Source organism: Carex rostrata, chromosome 14 (assembly GCF_964058835.1).
Source record: "Carex rostrata chromosome 14, lpCarRost1.2, whole genome shotgun sequence".
In the NCBI taxonomy this organism is placed as follows: domain Eukaryota; kingdom Viridiplantae; phylum Streptophyta; class Magnoliopsida; order Poales; family Cyperaceae; genus Carex; species Carex rostrata.
Genome location: NC_135931.1, coordinates 8,529,141 through 8,550,021, shown reverse-complemented (window position 1 = coordinate 8,550,021; position 20,881 = coordinate 8,529,141). Strand labels below are relative to the sequence as shown.

The window sequence follows — 20,881 nt, the reverse complement described above, 5'->3', positions numbered from 1 at the left end:
AATAATGCCATGAATTAATTGTTGGGTAACAAAGTGCAAGTACCGAAAAACTAGAATTAAACCTGTGCTCCTCTTCTCTGTACATATTTAGAAAGCAAATTAAATAGAACCAATTTAATCCTCACTTTCGGTGGTGCTCTCTATCTATAATACACAACCCAGAACAACCAAAGCCACTAAACCAGTTCAAACTCATTAAAACCACACCAACCTTATTGACTCCTCTCCGGTACAAATACCTCACGCTGATACAAACTTCCAGAAAACAAAACAGTTACGTTTAATTAGACTTACCACCAAAAAGCATTTAGCATTGTAAGCAATGTCAGTTAAAGGCATTAAGTACCTTCACTTAGCCGGGCTGTTAATGCTGACGTTCACACTTCAGGTTGCGGCGGTTGAAGTATCATGTGGTGATGCTGTCAATTCTCTAATTCCATGCGGGCCATTTCTGATCGGGGCAGGACAAGCACAGCCGGGCGAAAGATGCTGCCAGAGTGCACAGGAGTTGAAGCGTATGGCAACCACGACTGCCACACGCCGTTCATTGTGTCGTTGCCTTGAGCAGGCTGGTCCCTCATTCGGTGTCAATCCCGAGCAAGCACGCAAGCTCCTATCCATGTGCAAACTCGATCTCAACATCCCCATCAGCGCTACTTACAACTGCAACTTGTTGTCTCTCTATCTCTTAATCATATAAAACATAAAATATAAAATCAAATAGACAGTACCGAGATAAATAAAAAAAAAACATGTGAAAATGTTCCAGGTAATTAATATTTGGATCATCATCTTTACAACACGTGCAAATAGATACATTATTGTGTAAACTGTTTGGCTTCAACATTTCCCAGCCAACATGAACTGAAAAAAGAAAGAAAGACAAAACATGATTAAAATAAGAAGACCTGAAAAGTAATGTACATATACTTTGATTTTAGTGAATATTTGCAGTCTATAAAAATAGTAAGAATTAATGGGACGTTGAATTTTTTTAGTAATTATCGCTTTAGAAATACTAATATTTTTATTTTTATTTTCTTGTTCTGTGTTTTCAGGATACCCTAAAAGCACTTCAAAACTTGGTCTCAAAAGAGAGAGCTGCTAAGGTGCGAAGAGTAGAATCAATATAGCTCTCGAATAAAAAAAAAAGAAAAAATAATCAATATAGCTCGAATTTCAATTTGTTTCTTGTGCTTCTAGATGCAATTAATTGCTGTCACTATCATATCGCCTTGATTATATATAAAATTTATATATATGGACCGTATTCTCATCTCAGTGTTTCTTTTTTGAAAATCCTTGGCAGATGCTACCAATTTTTGCATTAGCCATCAACATCTCAGTGTTTCAACCGAACGTATTAATTGATCAACTGAGACAAAACATATACATATTTTCTTCTTTAATTGTTGGATTGCTCAAAACTTTTGATTATTGTGAATTTGTGATCAGCATCGATTTCAATTTGTAAGGCAATTACTCGTAAAGGCTTACTGCATTGACGTATTACTATAGGTAATTGGTAAATGATAATAATTAAATATTCTACGAGCCTTGTTTTATAAAACTAAAGTACTAATATAATTAACACGTACGTGTACTGAGCTTGTCAAGAATTAAACAGAAAAGAACTACCGTTGGCAACTTAAATTTTTTTTCTTTTTGACATTTTTACAAACACCGTCATGCAAACTGACATAAGCATTTCAAATCAATGACAGTTTCTTTTTTCTCTGTTGGGATTGTTCGGACATTAGATTTTAATTAATAAATAAAAAATCAACTGACAACTTGTTTGATTGTTTAACCTTAAAAAAAAAAAAAAAAAAAGTAAAGCTGTTGCGTGCACCGAATTTTTTATTAATAGAAATAAAATAAATAAAATATTTAAAAAGAACACTACTGTTGAGTTTTTTCGAAAACTAAGTAGACCGGGTCCTGTAAACCCGTCCCACCTGACGGGTCCAATTGACCCGTCCCGGTTAATCGGATTAGCCGTTAACTAACATCACGGAAAAAAAAAAAAAAAAAATTCCCGGACGGGTTTAAGCATCCCGTCCCGAGTCTGTAAAAAAAAAAAAAAAAAAAAAAATTCCGGACGGGTTTAAGCATCCCGTCCCGAGTCTGTTAAAAAAAAAAAATCTGGACGGGTTAAGTAAACCCGTCCAGAATTTGAAATATTATATTTATATTATATTATTATATTATATTATTATATTATATATTATTATATTATATTATATTATTATATTCTATTATATTATATTATTATATTATATTATATTATTATATTATATTATATTATATTATATTATTATATTATATTATATTATATTATGATTTTATATATATTATATTTTTTTGTTTTTTATATTATATTATTATATTAATATACTTATATATATATATTATATTATGAATATAACTAGTTTAGTTGTGCTTAAGTTCACCAAAGTATTTGGTGAGCTTAACTCCAAAACTTATTAAATTGTTTTCAAATGACGAATCCAAACCGTTAGAACCTGCCTATCTTGCGAGTGATGCATCTACATGTGAAAATTTTAAACGTTCAAATTAATTTAGTATAAAGTCAAGCGGTAAGAAAACGTTCAAAAAATAAATGCACTAAAATTAATTTATTAATCTTTTAATCTTGACCGATTGACTTTATACTAAATTAATTCAAATGTTTAAAATCATAATATAATAATATAATAATATAATATAAAAAACAAAAAATATAATATATATAAAATCATAATATAATATAATATAATAATATAATATAATATAATATAATAATATAATATAATAGAATATAATATAATAATATAATATAATATAATATAATATAATATAATATAATAATATAATATAAATATAATATTTCAAATTCTGGACGGGTTTACTTAACCCGTCCAGATTTTTTTTTTTTTTTTTTTTTTTTTTTAACAGACTCGGGACGGGATACTTAAACCCGTCCGGAAATTTTTTTTTTTTTTTTTTTAACAGACTCGGGACGGGATGCTTAAACCCGTCCGGGAATATTTTTTTTTTTTTTTTTTCCGTGATGTTAGTTAACGGCTAATCCAATTAACCGGGACGGGTCCAATCCGGGACGGGTCAATTGGACCCGTCCGGTGGGACGGGTTTACAGGGCCCGGTCTACTTAGTTTTCGAAAAAACTCAACAGTAGTGTTCTTTTTAAATATTTTATTTATTTTATTTCTATTAATAAAAAATTCGGGTTGCGTGCATCTAAGACGACCGGCCAATATACGCGCAATGCGGCCTAAATAGAAACCGAAGGATTTAGATCTAATTAAGTTCTGATTTATCATGACACAAATTTCAGAGCGGGTCTCATATTTCAAATAGGTTCTACAGTGATTTTGGTTCGTTTAAGAATACTTTACACGGTCAGATACTGCAGAGTATATTTTACAATATGTTCAATCCAATCTATTTTTTTTTTTTTTACCAAATTAGAATGTGATTGGTTTAAATACAGATTTGAACTTGACTAACCTTTTAGTTTATGTTAGATTATAAATTTGATCTTCAAAAATCCATCTTAACTTAGTGCTCAACAATCATCATGCTATTTATAGTAGCAAAATTGTTAATTTGTTAAATATTATTAAAAATAACAAAAAACAAACTTTCTAGATATTTCAATCAAATTATAATCCATTTAAAGAATTTCTAACCCAGTATAGTCACTAGTCAGGTTGGGTTAAATTTTTTAGAAAATTCACCCCTATTGGCTGCACCTAAAACTGCATATCTCTACCTGTAGAAAAAGTTGAGTTGAAAAGTGTAAGATATTTGATCTGTTCAAGTGAAAGATCGCCCGAATATTAACTAAATCAAACGGTCAAAAACTGCATGAGGTGAGAGTGATCAGAAGAACAAATCTTGTTTGAAGCACTGATGTTTCCATAATAATTTTCTTTTCTGTAATTGAGCTATCATTTATTCGAGGTTTAAGAAAGGTGTATGAAACAGTACACCTTTGACAATTTCTACGGTAGTCAATCTGAACTAGAGGTCCTGATAATCTAAACCACTTCTGTATACTAAAAGTCTATGCATTACACTATCCATCTTAAGTTATCGACATTTAATATAACAGCCCAGATCTTTGTAATGACAAAAACAATCGCACAAAAGAGCGCCTGATCAGTTGACAGCCATTAAAAGATTTCTCTCAAGTGAAATTAGGCTGGAAAAGTCTCAAGCCTGGGTTCGGTCAAGTCAACCGCCTCATCTTCCGGGGAATGCCAGATGTGTGAATCCAAACTCAGATTGATCAACCTCTCAACAAACTGTGAGGGAAGATCGGTGGCAAGATGGGGGTCAAACTCTGAGTCATTTTGGTCCTCCCTTGCAGAGGAAGAGGTCACAGGGGAAGGGGGGCACTGCAGATGCGTCTGTATTTGCATTTGGTTACTCCATCTTCCAGATGTAACAGCAGAAGCTGCTTGGATCAGCATTTCTCTTCTCGCGAGTGAATCCACCCGTGGTGTGTTTGCGCCTGTTATGCTCCTCCTGTTGCCATGTGGCGTGTTCTGTATTTTTAAATCATTGGAAATATCCACACAAGTGATTTAATTTTTTTTCTCATGCAATATAGAAACATCAGGTCAATATAAAACTGATGAAGCTCATGTTTCTGACACCTGTACCAATATAGGACAAGATAAAGCAATAGAAGAAAAAAATATATAGCAATTTACCATGAAAAAGCTAGTGATTAGCTTTCCCCTATTGGTTCTGTCGGGGTCGATTGTGGAAAGGATCTGAACAACTTCTGACATAGTTGGTCTCGACTCTGGGTCCCACTGTAAGCATTCTCTAGCTAGGTGTGCCATTATTTGCATTTCTTCTTCAGAAAAATTTCCTTTCAAGAGGGGGTCTGGTAATTCTGTCAACACTAGCTTTCTATCACGCAATCGTGGAGTTGCCTACAATTATTTATCCCAAGCAATTTAGAATGTTAATGTCACAATTTCTTTCGATTGGCTTTGAAAGTGAAGTAAATCACGGATCGCAAAAGTTCGTACTAGTTACCCTTCAACACGTCAGGTGTTACCAAAATGGCTCAGAGATATATCTCATCTTTGAACACCAGTACCCAATTTTTTTTTCCCATTACTAAGTGTTCCAACATTCTAGGACCAATTTTGATTGATATATTGTTTTTTTTTTTTTATTTCAGATTTTCTATATGGTTTTCTTTAGATAGTACCCAAAAGGTACTAAATATTTGCTCCGACACAAAGAAACCTTCCTAAAGCATCAAGACCAAAGACAAGTGAAAAGTAAAATACTTGGGTAGAGAAAGAAATTGCTTTCATTTTTCATTATTACCCAGAGGACTAGGCTCTCATCAGCTTTATTAGGAGATCTGTGAACAGGAGGTCGGCCAGTGATCAACTCAAGCAAGACTACCCCAAAACTAAAAACATCAGATTTGAGGGAGGCCTTCCCCACAATGGCATACTCTGGCGCAAAGTAACCAAATGTGCCCAGCATCCTTGCTGGTGAACTTGAACAGCTAGCCATATTTTCATCATTTAAAAGCCGCTTAGCCATGCCAAGATCTGTTATCTGCAATATCATATAGAGTTCATAGCTTATGACAGAAATAAAAATGGCCCCTTACAAAGTTCTTATCTAGCTTGTATGATTGTATCTGTTGGTTCATAAAGCTTCAATTACTTACTAAGTTAAATATTGACAATTCATCTTAGGTGATCATAAATAGTCCTTACTTCAGGGTCCAAGTTGTAAAATTTAGGAGGACCAAGGGGGAGAAGGGGCTCAGTTTAACTACAGTTTAAGAAAAGAAAAAAGTACACCCATGGTCTAGGGAAGAGAGGGTACTAAAGTTGAAAGCCACCAGTTAGCTGCTATGTTATCAAAATTTCATCAAGCCAACAACCACGTTGCAAAGTAACAGCATTGCTGGTATACAGGACTAATTTAAACAATATATGAGTTTAGGACCAATTATAACATTGCATGAATCCTAATGGACCCCAATATTACAAAATTCGGACAGTCTAAAAGACATGGATTGCAGTAGGGACTTAATTTTTCATTTCTTAATAAAGGGGTATTTTAGGAAAAAAGAAAAGGAGGCATTTAAATAGTTCACATATTTTAATGAATAAATTTATCTTAACCGATGAATATAACAGCAAAAGCATGAAACTAAGAATAGTAATTCTAATAATACCTTAGCATGAAGCATTTCATCCAGAAGAATATTGGTTGACTTGATATCACGGTGTAGAATTCTTGGTGCGGCTGCTTCATGCAGATATTCCAATCCCCTGGCAGCACCCAATGCAATGGCCACCCTTGTTTTCCATTCCATCATTCTCATTCCAATTCCCCTGTCCCCCTCTTCTTTGTTGATCATCCCTTGTGCTTTGTTAAGACATTCCCTTAGGTTCCCGTTCGACATGTATTCAAGCACCAAGAGTCTCTCTGACTGACGGCCGTGATTCTCTGAGCAGTATCCCAGCAACGGCACTACGTGTCGGTGATTTAGTCGTGATATTAACTCTATCTGTAGAATGAGATCTGATTAACATATTTTGGTGTATCTTTTTGCGAAAAATGAATCGCACAATTGTTTTCTTATTCGAAAGAGGTACATAATTGGAAAAAATAATCCTTTATTCATAGTATTTGTTAAAGTCCTCTAGACAAATAATAAATTAGTTAAGGAAAGGCAGGCATACTACCAGAAACCCTAAATCCTACCTCAGACAAGAACTCAAAATCAGCCTCGCTTCCTACAGGTATGAGTTTCTTAATTGCCACCATTCTACCATCAGAGAGTTGGCCACGGTACACGGTACTGGTACCGCCAACACCTATTACATTTTCATCTGAGAACTTGTTTGTTGCCTGGTCCAGTTCTCCATATGAAAATCGAACAATTACCCCAGGCAAGCCTCCTCGTATGTCCCCAAACATTCTTGATACCTGTCGTATCAGTGCTACATTGTAGCAGAAATATTAAAACATTTTTCTCAATCACAATGCAAGATACATCGTGAATGGAGGTATACACCATATCAAATATCCAAACACAAGATTCCCACTGTAAAAGTTTTCTAGTTGGAGTGCTTTATATTGAGTTGTGAACGGATGCCCCCAAACTTGGACCAACTTGAGTCAAAATTGCACAGTTATGAGTTTTAATTGAGGCTCAATCACACCATTCAGGGTAAAAAAACTGAGGCCACGCTGAGTCTTTATTACGGACAAAGTTGCATTAGAAAGGTTTATTCTAGTGTAAACTGATTCTTAATGAAGGATAAATGGATGCTGAACTGAGCATTAATTGAGGCATATGAAGTAACAGAGGGAATTGAGACTTAGATAAGGTAGAATTTTGCCTCCAAGAGCATATCACTTAGCAGTGTCCAAAATTACTCGAGGCACTTTGCATGGTGAGGTATTAATTCAGCCTAAATTTTGAGTCTAAAAAATAGCATAAAAAGAAAATACAATAAACTACCTACTTTTGAATAAACTGAAGTGGAAGCCAGTTTTAACAGCAGAGCCTGAGAGAGAAGACGAATGGTGGCTAATCAAGTTGGAGCGGCTATTCGAACTGGTGTACTTGTCAAAAGTATGGACACGGGAATTCAGCTGGGAGTGTGGTGGCAACCGATCCTTTCTGTACAAGTAGAAAGTGACGGATCCCAGCACAGCTATAATGGCTGTCAGAGTTGCACACAGGATAACAATTATAAGAATTCCTTTGTTTGATAACTGCTCCTTAATGCCGCTGGTTTCGCTGCCTCCACTTGTAACTGGACCAGAATTAAAAGTACTGTTTTGTAAATCATTGTGATTTAGAAAGGGTCATATTTATGGCAGAAGAAATTGTAGCAATGCATCAGCCCAATTTGTAAGACCAAGCATAGACTATTATGCCAAGTTAGTGAGTCAGGTCTGGACTTGGCAATATCAGGGGCCACTTTATTTTGTTTTTCATCAAAATATGAAAGCAAGATTATAAAACACATTCATTGACCTGGCTTAGCCAAAGCTTAAGGGTTCAGGATAATAAGTCAGGCCTGGGTTGTGTCAATCCTAATTTTTTTTTTAAATGTTCAACTCAAGTCATCCAACCACATAGAATTGGTAAAGTGCATGGTAAATTAAATTGCATACTTAGCCCTAGATAATCTGGCTCATGGTTTAAAGAAGTTAACAATTAATGAACTGAGTTGGGTGGTTATGTGGAGTCATCAGTCCTAAAAATCAGGCAAGAGTGTAATGTTATAGATATTTCTGCGAGAGTTACCAGAAGTGCAGTTGCAGGAACTGAAGCAGTTGAGATCATGCATATTACTTGTTGGTTGTGATCCACAGGTGCAGTTCCATACTCCATTTCCTTCATCTACACCCCAATAAACAAATTTAAAAACAAATAAATACAATATTTACTTCGTGAGGATGAAAATGAAAAAAAAATATAGATCAGTATTCTTTTCTTATTGAGTGAAAAGGAACCAAATTAATATTTCTCAATAATCTACTACATCAGCAATGCGAGTTTAGATTCACGTCATCCAGAAAATGATTGAATTTTGATTAAAAAAAGAATGGTCACCAAAATCTGTCAAAGTTACATTGGAATGTTGGTGTTTCTGCTGCTAGACTAACATTTTCCGTGTTTGATCTTTATAAAAAAAAAGGGATGTTGATTACTACATTTAGCTTTTGGTAGTCATAAGAGTTGTAAGTTGCATACCATGAATGCATTGACAAGAGGAAGAACAGTTATTGTTAGATGTAGAAACACCGGTACATGTACATGCCCAATTTAATGCATCTGCGCAACCTGCACAAACCCTTATTTGTTGAATAGTACATCATTTATGTTACAGAAAAGTAAATGCGGCACAAAATGGCATCAATGGTGTCAACAACCTTTTTGCTCAATTTGTGTCTCCTTGGTTTCTTGCTACTAATTCCATATTCTGAAAACTTACTTTTACTTGCATTATATTTTCTCTTTTTTGAAAAGCTTGGCAGTGGCTGCCAAGTTGAGCATTATATTTTCACAATAGTAATTTCCAATTGCATACCAGAAAGTGTACAAGATAGCACTTTTGTATTTTGTATGTTACTTTTCTGTTTCTCCATGGATATGTAATGCTGAAATACTAGAATATTGAACTGGACAGTGGTATGTAAATTGATAAATTAGAAAGATGGAAAATGAAGTACAGACCTGTGGGAAGAAAAATTAGCCCAAAAATGCAGCTGACAGAAATTAGGGCTACTTTAAGATGAAGATCCATGTTGCTTCATAGGTGTTTAAACCATTACAAACCTGCATATCAAGTATCTGTCATCTGGCATGCCCTATACATCCTGAAAAACAGCAAAAGAGATAAATTGAAATTTTCCATATTGGCACATTTTATTATAAAAAATATGGATAGTAATTAAAAAACTCTCTCAGAACTTAAATCTTGCTAGAGACGCAGGGATGAGAAAAAAAGACCCTGAAAGACTAAGCAACGTAACACCACCTTGCAAATTTAAAAAAATAAAAAAAGTGTCAGAAAAGAACATATGATATTTAGGGAAAAGAGACCTGTACACTTTATTTATTAAATAAAAAGCTAATCTCACTAAAAATAAATAAATACGTGCAAAGCATAAGGGCAATATCACCATTTATTATATTTGAAAAATACTCCCATTAGCTTATTGCCTGTGGCCATCTAAGTCAACATCCACAAATCAAAGAAAGAGAAAACAAGATAAATAATCAGTACAAAGTAAGATGCACAATAAACAATGCGATTTTTTTTTTTTTGTAAAGAGTGGTTATACCAACAGTTGTCACATTAAGAAACAATAATACAATTTTTTAAAATGAATATACTAATTAGCTCACAGAAGCATGTGATTATGATTTCAACAGAAAAGAAAATAGTGACGGGTGCATGAAACATGATTAGGCTCTCTCTAATTAAGATCTTATACAAAAAAAAAACACTCAATCTTCAAGCCTCAATGCTATACAAATCTCAGAAACTAAGCCAAATCTGTAAAAAGAAATCAATAACAAAGTAAACAACAAAGTTTTAATGAAGAGAACACGAAATGCATACCGCCATTTGAAATAAAGGAACTCTCCCTCTCTCACGCTCACACATTCCCAAATAGCAAAACGAAACTAGCAAAGAGTAATAAGTAGCTCACCTATCTTGTTTGTTAAGAGCAATGAATCTAATTATTGATTAGGTCCCACAATATTTCAGATAAATTCCCTAGAGAGAGAAATGGTCTGAGAAATAATGCTGATACCGACCTCTTCCCAAAGAATGTTAGACCAGAACACAGCTGAAAAGTTCAAATTTTTAGCTAAAAGAGGAGAAACAAGACATCTTAATCATTATCAATATATACAATTTAGAAGCTTGACACGGACACCTGACCATCCGCCCTATATTCTCTAGTATGTGCCAGAAAGAATAAAAAAGAAAATAACTTAAAACATAAAAGATTAAAATCAGGGTCCTTATTTGTAAAAGGCACTCTATTGCAATGTAGAACTAATTGTACGTTTCTCAATCAACAAAGCACAAAGTTGAGGAACAAAATTCACAATCCGACATAAATTTGCAAATAAAGAACTTCATTCAAGAAGTAAAGAGTTGAGAACGGTCACCTGGGTAATCTCGCAGCAAGAACCGGTGGGGGTTCTTTTGCAATTGTTTGCTTCCCAGGGTTTAAAACAAAAAAACGGGTAGTAAGGTTTGGAGCCAACGGCAGTAGAGACTATAGAGTAGAGACTTGGATTAAAAAGCAAGCTTGGTGCAGGGTAGAACGTCGAGTAAAAGGTAATTTTCTCCATGTCACCGTGATTTTCTCTCACATTGTCTTTTTTGAAATATTCGGCATTTTGCGTATTGCCTCCAAAAACATCCTAAATTACACCTTCCTCGCAAACCATTTTTTGCCTTGTTGGGTTGACAGGCTGTGGAGTCCGCATCATCTGAGGTAACAGAATATTTTTGTTTATGATCCGGACCGTCTATCATAGTCCGGTCAATCCGGACCGAAGTCGTTTGTACGGAGTTCCTTTAATATTCGTGCGGATTCTGGGCTGTGCCGGTGAATGTTCTGTTACCTTCGTGCGTATTTGTACGGAGTTCCTATAATAGTCGTTTGTACGCGTTCGGATCTAAACAGAAATATTCTGTTACCTTAGGCGATATGAATTCTGGGCTGTGCCTGTGAATGTGGGGTATGTAAATCAATAAATGAACCAAGTATATTTTTTTATAGAGAGGGTTCAAATGCACCCAAATTTTTGTGCACCCAAATGCACCCTATTCTTTTTCTCCGTTTTCAAAGTCCGAATAGTCAATCTGAACCGTTAGATGCGATCTATATATTAAGATGTGCTTGGAGACCAAATTTTACATTTTTGGAAATTTTTTTACTATTTATTAAGCCACTTTGAAAATCTCTGATTTTACATTTTCTGGACCATTGGATCAGCGATTTTCAAAGTGGCTTAATAAATAGTAAAAAAAATTTTCCAAAAATGTAAAATTTGGTCTCCAAGCACATCTTAATATATAGATCGCATCTAATTGTTCGGATTGACTATTCGGACTTGGAAAATGAAAAAAAAAAAAACGAATTTGAAAAATATGATGCATTTGGGTGCACAAAAATTTGATTGCATTTGAACCCTCCTCTTTTTTATAATAGTGGGAACAAACTCACCGATATTTTAGATTTTTTATTGAAATCACAGAACAGTATTGTTTGGTACCAATACCAACCATCTGGTAACTTTTACGGAATCAAACAAGAAGACAACATCAACATACAGCCAACAAATCTCAACATAATTCCTAAAAAGTAAAAAACATAAAGAGATTCCTAACTAGATATATCTATAAAAATCTTTTCCAGAATCTCTTCCCATCTCCTTAGCGGATGTCATATTGTCAATCATAACGGGTCCAGGCTCAAACATTGGAGCCACCTCTTTTTTTTTTTTCAAGGATGTTGTACCTACTGGCAACTGACTTGCTAAACCTTTAACATCAAATGGTAAAATTAGACTAAGCTTAAAATATGATTCATCGCCTATATTTTTGCACCAAAATGAAATCAAAGATTACTTGTACCATTTTTAAAACATAATCTATTTATGTTGAAGCCAAATTACCCCATAGTTTTACTCCCCTTAATAAGTTCCACTAATAATTTATCTTAAGTCATATACAGGCATTGATCATTTATTGTTGTAATGCTACAATTAAATTTGTTGTGATCCGCCATCCAAGTCCATAATCCTGATGCAATTGGACATGTAAGAAAAATGTGGTCAATTGATTCAATTTAAGCATAATATAATGCTTGGTTACATCTTAATAATGTTTGTATTCAGAGAAGGAACTAGACTTTTATGAGGATCAAATGTGAATAAGAATCGATTATATAAAACTTTTATGCTGAGAATGTGAATTAATTTTATATTATTCATGACATTTTGCTATAAATTATATAGAAAATCATACATAATTTTTTTTAGTAGTGAATTCAAGATCCACCGATTTCATTAGAAACCATAAAAACTAAGTTCAAATACCTAAAACAAGTACTTAAAACTCAGCCAAATTGTTTGTTACAGAATATCCACAAATTACCAAAAACAACATACACCTGCACAAAAACATATAGTTCAAACACATAATAACAACTATCAGTAATCTAATAAGTCCCAATCCACATCACCTATATACAACATCCCAACATACAATATCCCAAGAAACGAGAGAATATTTTCTTCTAGTAGAATTACCATCATGCCATAAAAATTTACGTCTAATTTTATCAATTCTATATCTTATTTTAACATAAAATTATGTATTAAAATTTAGAGTGAGTCTATGGTACTATGCATATTACGATTTGGCACCGTGTTACTGCTCTATATTCGAGTTTTCAAATTCTAACGGTCGATCCGAACCGTTCATCTTGTTCTCCATATTAATATGTGTTTGGAGGCCAAATTTTACATTTTTTGAAATTTTTTTACTATTTTTTTAGATTTATTGAAAATCACTGTTTTTGGATGGTCCAGAATTTTCAGATCAAGTGATTTTCTAAATATCTAAAAAAATAGTAAACAAATTTCAAAAAATGTAAAATTTGGTCTCCAAACACATATTAATATGGAGAACAAGATGAACGGTTCGGATCGACCGTTAGGATTTGAAAACTCAAATATAGAGCCGTAGCACAGTAACAACCCGTGATATGCATAGTACCATAGACTCACTCTTAAAATTTATACACAAATACAAAAAATAAAAACTAGAGATCAATAATTGTGCAAGCCTCCGCCGGTCCGCCTCCGTTTGTATCCGTCCCCTTCATATTAAAAATTGGTTGAATTTTTTTTAATATATAGTACAGTTTTTCTTATAAAATATTAAATGTTTGCTTTTAGTATAGTAGTAGATCTCTATTTTGAAGACTTAAGTTCAAATTTCACTACAACATATTTTACATTTTAAGTTTATATCAAAATCTTCTAATTCCGCCTATGTATGAATAGAGTGAGTCTATGGTACTATGCATATTACGATTTGGCCCGTAATACGGCTCAATATTTGACTTTTCAAAATTCTAACGGTTGATCCGAACCGTTCATCTTGTTCTCCATATTAATATGTATTTGGAGACCAAATTTTACATTTTTTGAAATTTTTGTACTATTTTTTTAGATTTATTGAAAATCACTGTTTTTGGATGGTCCAGAATTTTCAGATCAAGTAATTTTCTAAATATCTAAAAAAATAGTAAAAAAATTTCAAAAAATATAAAATTTGGTCTCCAAACACATATTAATATGGAGAACAAGATGAGCGGTTCGGATCGATAGTTAGGATTTGGAAAACTCAAATATTGAGCCGTAGCACGAGCCAAGCCGTGATATGCATAGTACCATAGACTCACTCGTATGAATATGATGACTTTTTGAATTTTTCTAAAAGGCTTCTTACCATTTTCCATAAACAATCTCCGATTGTTTTTATCATTTTAAAAAATAAATAAATGTCCGTTTAGGTAATAAATAAGTGTACATTAGTGTAATACTCAGATCATGTGAATTAAGGAAAAGTCAAACTTGCATTTTTAAGGATTAAAAAAACAAGTCTCGAAGATTAAAACAACTGTCAAAACATGTTTCGACTTGACCAGAACTACGTAATAACTGTCAATAATTATGTCTTTAACTATAATAAACAAGCATCGATACTTATATGTATGATGATATTTGAGATTAAATTTGTAAACTTTGGTTATGGAAAGCTCAAAAAATTAAGGGATATGTTTTTTTACTTTCCAAAGAGCTTTAGAATCCTCGATTAACAGAAAGATTAGAAAGATTACGAAAGTGTTTGGAATGTTAAAAGCAAGAATAATTATACTAATTCTCTCACCCGTCTTCCTTTTTTCCCCGCACTCTCTCTTATCAATATTAACTTCCTTAACAACCTTTATCCCCCCATTTATTCTACTAATAATTTTCATTTATCCCCGCATTAAATTAGACTATCATTTAATAACAATCCCTACATTAATTATGATGTCCTCTAATAACAATACCCGCATTAATTATATTGTCCTAAAATAACAATCCCTGCATTAATTATACTTTCCTTTAATAACAATTCCCGCTAACATAAAATATTTATCCATGTAACATAAAATATTTGAATAATTATATAAAACCCCCCACTCCCATCCTCCCATTTTCCCCTCACTCTCTCTCTTCCTTAATTGCCATATATCCCCCCACTAATTTCGTTAAAAGTTTCATTTTATCCCCGCATTAAATTAGACTGTCATTTAATACCAATTTCCGCATTAATTATGCCTTCCTCTAATAACAATTCCCGTATTAATTATTCCTTTAAAAACAATCTCCGCATTAATTATACTGTTATCTAATAACAATCCCCGTTAATAAATGCTTATATGTTAATTGATGTTAAAAAAAGTATTTATCATTATTTCTGAGAAGTATTTACCCTTATAACGTAGAGTATTTATTCATGTAACATAGAGTATTTATCATTATGTCTGAGAGTATTTATCATTGATGTTTTACTGAAAGTTGCAAGTATGCCTGAGAAGTATTTATCTATGTAACATAAAGTATTTATCCATATAATGTAAATTATTTACCTATGTAACATAAAGTATTTATCATTATGTCTCAAAGTATTTATCATTAGGTGAGGGGATTGTTTATTTAATGGTCTCCAGTTATGCGGGGACGATTCAAAAAAAAAAGAAATTTTGTGCGGGGACAATTAATGGATTGATTTATTCTTTCATAAATAGAGATCATTGCATATGGTTTAATACCTGACAAATTCAAGTTAAATACTTTGATGCTTCAAGTTAAATACCCGCAGTTTTTTAGACGCTCATTAATGATTGAGCGGTCCCCCCATGTTTAATGGTCCCCAGTTGTGCGGGGACGATTCAATAAAAAAGAAAATTTTGTGCGGGAACAATTAATGGATTGATTTATTCTTTCATAAATAGAGATCATTGCAGAGGGTTTAATACCTGAAAAAATCAAGGTATATACTTTGATGCTTCAAGTTAAATACCCGCAGTTTTTTAAACGCTCATTAATGATTGAGCGGTCCCCCATGTTTTTTTTGGCAGTATCTGTGGGGATAAATGCGGGGTGGAGGCTGCGGGGATTGTTATCTGCGTCCAAAATATTTATGCATGTAACATAAAATATTTATTCATATAACATAAATTATTTATCATTATGCTTGAGAAGTATTTATCATTAATGTTTACTAAAAGCTGCAGTTATGCCTGTGAAATATTTATCCATGTAACATAAAATATTTATCATTATGTCTTAGAAATATTTATTATTGATGTTTTACTGAAAGTTGCAATTATGTCTGAGAAGTATTTATCCATGTAACATAAAATATTTATCATTATGCTTGAGAAGTATTTATCATTGATGTTTTACTAAAAGTTGCAGTTACGTCTCAAAAATATTTATCCATATAGCATAAAATATTTATCATTGATGTTTTACTAAAAGTTGCAGTTATGTCTATGAAATATTTATCCATGTAACATAAAATATTTATCATTATATTTGAGAAGTATTTATCATTGGGTCAGGAGATTGTTTATTTAATGGTCCCCAGTTGTGTGGGGACAATTAAAAAAAAAAAATTGTGCGGGGACAATTGATGGATTGATTTATTCAGTTATAAATAGAGATCATTGCATAGGTATTAATACTTTGCAAATTCAAGATAAATATTTTGATGCTTCAAGTTAAATACTAACAGTTTCTGCAGAGTATTAATGATTGAGTAGTCCCCTCATGACTTTTTTAACAGTTTGTGCGAAGTTTTTTACGGAATTGAGACTGCGAAGATTGTTATCGGGATCCTAAAAATAATGCACAAAAAACGAGTATATTTTGAAAGGAGAAATTTTTGCGAGGATTCTTCCATAGTAATAACAGTTAAAGAACAACACAACGGTTATAAAACAATGTATAATATATGGCCCAAGGAAAGTGGGTAATGATTATTTAATGAACCCAATAGTTATAACAATTATGATATAATTAATAGCTGCTAAATATCTAACCGTTGTAATAGTCAGATTTAGCTATATATTATATTTGTTGTTATTATTAAGAGGAGGGTTCAAATGTCTCCATCTCTCTTCATCATTTTAAAAGTTCAAACAGTCGATCCGAACCGCTCAACCTAACCTCCATACTAAAATATGTTTGGAGACCAAATTTTATATTTTTAGGAATTTTTTTACTATTTTTTTAGATAGGTACAATCCACAGTAGTTATGTCGGTAAGTTGTCATGGACCATAACTGCTGCACAATAAAAAAATTGTTACAAGTTGATTTTTTTTCTTCTGAAAATTATGCAGAGCAAAAAAGTTATGTTGATAAGTGGTACTCGTTATATATTTAATTTTCTTCGACGAATACAGAGAGCAAAATAATTTGTGGTGGTCCATAATGCTACGCTATCAATAATTGTTATAAATTGATTTATTTTTTCTAAAAATCACGGGGAGCAAAAACTTTACATAATAGTCAATAATCGTTTTACGGTTATCAAACGATGTATATTCAATTATTTTGGGGAAAATGCAAATTGCTCTGAGAAAGGTAAAAGTTGATCTTTATACAAGTGAGCTTTTAACATTTATATTTGATAAGTAATTAAAGAGTAATAGCCTCAAATAATCATTCAGAAGTATTTAAAACTTAACCTGAAGCATATTTGCACAATCTTGAAATCTTGAACTTTTTTTGTCTTGGATTTTTACAATTTTAGCTTTGAAGTTCTTCACAATTTTACTAATCTAAAATAACACTTCAAACAAAAAAAATCAAATTTACACAATATTATTTTGAGATTGTCAAATCAAGTTTGATTAGAACAAAAATATCTACAATCAATCAATGTCTAAATTAAAGTTTCAGTTTTTTTATTTTCCTTTCACAGAGAACTTGTTTATGACTGTTAACTTTTTAATAATAGTGAGAGTTCTCTGTGAAAGGAAAAAGAAATATATGATACTTATTATTTCCTGAAAATTATTAAATAAGGCGAACTTAACGCTGATGGGTTTTGATTTTTCATGACAAATGATGTCGCATTATTTAAGGTGAATAAAGACAGGTGATGTCCTCTAATTGTGGGGACATACTTTATTATAGATTTCAGACATATTGATTTTGAGCTATTTATTATAAATTAAAGGCAGCTGCTGCCAGGCTTTTAAAATAAATATTTTAAATTAAAAGGTACATATTAAACAGTTCATATTTGTCTGAAATTCTTGTATGGATTAGGTGTTGTAAAAAATATTTATTTAGTCCGATTAGTCGTTGACAGTGATCAAATAATTATGAATTTTCTGATTAATGAGCCGATTATTTTTATTATTTCCAACCCTATTAATCCGACGAACTCATACAGTTATTTACAACACTGATATGGGTATGTAACAAGAAATAAATCTGCTACGATGTACAAAGCACGAGGCTTGGCGTTTATACTGAATTAATGAGGAACGGGAAGGTGCGAACAAAATTTAAGAAACCAAAACACAAGTCACGCGGAATCACAGATATAATAAATGGCATTTTTATGTGCTCGAAGGATGCATTTAGTAGGAGACAAGGAAGTAGGAATTATTACTTTGGCTACTCAACCGCTATTTATTACCATGGGAATTTCAGATTTTACTGTTTTGGTGGATATATCTCCAGCTCCAGGTCATAATTCATAAACCTTGATTTTATAAATAAAAGATATACACTTGTAAATATTTTCTTTTTAACTCGAATGGAAGCTTTAAATAATGCCCAATTCGATGGAAGCTTCACCAGGGTATAAAACAAAGGCATTGTCTTTTCTAATTTTTTTTATTTTTCTTTTGAAACAAGGCCCGAATACATTAATTGTTTGTTGCTAGGCATCTAGATCCAATGGAAGTTGTTATGAGGTCTCTCTTATAATGAATATTTCTTTTGTAGGTAACCTTATCCTCGACCTCCACGTTGGCATTCCACTTTAAGCGATAATCAGGAATAAAATCATAAATATTACTTTCAAAGAACGCAACATATTCGCTGTTAAATGTAATTTTACAACAAAATTTTATTTAAGGTCCTGTTCAGATGTTGAAAATTTCATGAAAATTAATGTATTCTCGGACTATCTAGGATATATAAAATTTTCATGATCCGTTCGGATGTATATATTTTGTATGAGAAATGGGATTAGTTTTATTTTTTTACATTTTTTTTCTCATTCTAAGTATAAATTAATTGGGGAAAAAAAATATCAAGTTGGGTCTAATTTTTTCCATGACAGAAGCAATGGTATTCTCTCTTCTAATTTTTTTTTTTTCACTTTATCCCCATTTTATGTTATCTATAAGAAGTGTCAGAATTTGACCCTATTAGCAATTAAAGAAAATTATTGTTTGAGATATTATAAAATTACATTCAATCATTTTGAGTTGTGTCATTGTAAATTCATATGCTCTAATACATTCGGCATCAAGCTTCTATATTTGTGTTGACTCCTTTAATGTCAGTTTCGGAATTTTGTTACAACGTAATTAACATATTTTTTAATTGCAATTAATTTTATATTATTTGATGTTATATTATAAAATGAAATTCAGCATGTTTGATAAACATCAATAATTTTAAGTATAAAAATTATAAAAAAAAATATACAATTCATATTTTAATTCAAGCAAATTAAGCATAAGTGATAATCAGTTTGTGAATTTATTTTTTAATATTTTTTTTGTTAATTGGATAACAAGTTTACAAGCAAAAAAACTCATTATGAAATAAAATTAATAATAGTTTACAAGCAAAAAACTCGTTATGAAATAAAAATTACTAAGTATTGTTATGCTATTGTTTAATTTGTTTTATTTAATTATATTAATAATTATTAATAAGAATAATTGTATTGACATTAAGTATTTTAGAAAAGAAATAAGATTTTCTACAATTATTTTCACTAAATATTTATTTCAGCACACACCCATAAATATTATAGTGCATATTCATGAGTACAGAATTACACAAATTAAATTTGTGGGTTTTCGTAATCATAAAATCTAATCCGCATAATTATGTGACAATCGAACATGACCAGTGGCAGTGGATACACACTTAAATGTAAACAAACAAACTAATTACGGTGCTTTTCTTAAATTAGATGTATAAATTAATCAGAGTAACTTCAAGATAAATTTATCCCAATTCTTAAATAATATAAGACATTGCACCTTATTCTTTAATAAATGAAAAACTACCTTTCCCTGTCAAAATTAAGCATTGCCTGTCACTAAAATACTATTATAATAAATGAATCAATTCAATCAATAAAATTAATACCTTCTCCTTTATTATTTGCAATAAGTCTGGATAAATTTTGTCTCCCAAACTATCTTTTAGTCTAATATATATTCCAATTTGTTTTATAAAATTACATTTTTTTTTTTTTTTTTTACGTTTTGTATGTTTTTTCTAATATTCGATAGTAGAGTAGAATTCCTAATTTCATCAAGTTTTTTTGTGAACTTAACTCTAAAAAAATCTATTGGATTGATTTCAAACGATGAATCCAAACCGTTGAAATCATTTTACATTACGAGTGATGTGTCTACATATGAAAATTTTAAACTTTTAAATTAATTTAGTATAGAGTCAAGTGTTCAAAAGACGTCTAAAAAATGAATGCATTAAAATTAATTTATAAACTTTCTAATTTTGACTGCTTGACTCTATACTAAATTAATTCAAAATTTAAAATTTTCACACGTAGACACATTACTCATAAAGTAAAAGAATATTAACGGTTTGGATTCATTATTTGAAATCAATTCAATAAATTTTAAAATTGAGTTTACAAGAGAATTTAAAAAAACACCTAGTTCTACTCTTCAATAGTAATCCTCCTGTCCCCTCGAAAGAACTTAGAAACACCGTTGAAAAAATTATATATGTATGATTTTTTTTTTCCTTGTTGGTGCAAACTAAATAGTGAAGGCTTTCGCTATAAACAAAGGGAAAATTAAAATAAGAAAGGATTGCCAAAATTTAAAGCAATTATGGACCCCTTTAACAGACCACCTACCAACTGAAAATGTCAAGATTGACAGTTTTGTTTTATTTACAGGTAGGAGTAAAATATTCACTTAGGTGTTACTTGTTTGCAAATTAATTGATTTGTTAA

At 31.8% G+C, this 20,881-nt stretch overlaps 2 protein-coding genes and 1 pseudogene across 4 annotated transcripts in view; 2 read left to right on the top strand and 1 right to left on the bottom strand.

Moving 5' to 3' along the window:
* The first annotated feature begins 322 nt into the window (after positions 1 to 322).
* On the top strand, positions 323 to 700 carry LOC144565015 (non-specific lipid-transfer protein A pseudogene; annotated as a pseudogene).
* A 3,357-nt stretch (positions 701 to 4,057) lies between these two features.
* On the bottom strand, positions 4,058 to 10,875 carry LOC144564916 (receptor-like serine/threonine-protein kinase NCRK). Of its 3 annotated transcripts, none has more exons than XM_078314496.1 (10): positions 10,724 to 10,875; positions 9,272 to 9,414; positions 8,789 to 8,878; positions 8,339 to 8,434; positions 7,548 to 7,841; positions 6,781 to 7,019; positions 6,248 to 6,583; positions 5,377 to 5,616; positions 4,743 to 4,970; positions 4,058 to 4,574 (listed from the first exon to the last, which is right to left on the bottom strand). In XM_078314496.1, exons 2-10 carry the CDS (start codon positions 9,339 to 9,341, stop codon positions 4,224 to 4,226), a joined length of 1,944 nt encoding a protein of 647 aa, XP_078170622.1. In that variant the 5' UTR covers positions 9,342 to 9,414; positions 10,724 to 10,875; the 3' UTR covers positions 4,058 to 4,223. The 3 variants fall into 3 exon arrangements, with proteins under 3 accessions (XP_078170622.1, XP_078170621.1, XP_078170623.1); XM_078314495.1 differs by lacking the exon at positions 10,724 to 10,875 and adding an exon at positions 10,164 to 10,431; XM_078314497.1 differs by lacking the exon at positions 10,724 to 10,875 and adding an exon at positions 10,255 to 10,369.
* The window catches only part of LOC144564921 (18 kDa seed maturation protein-like), a 73,055-nt gene continuing 61,595 nt past the window's right edge, over positions 9,422 to 20,881 (top strand). Inside the window, exon 1 of the mRNA XM_078314505.1 lies at positions 9,422 to 9,425. The gene's annotated coding sequence lies outside the window, so the exon portion shown is untranslated. The remainder of the gene's footprint in view (positions 9,426 to 20,881) is intronic.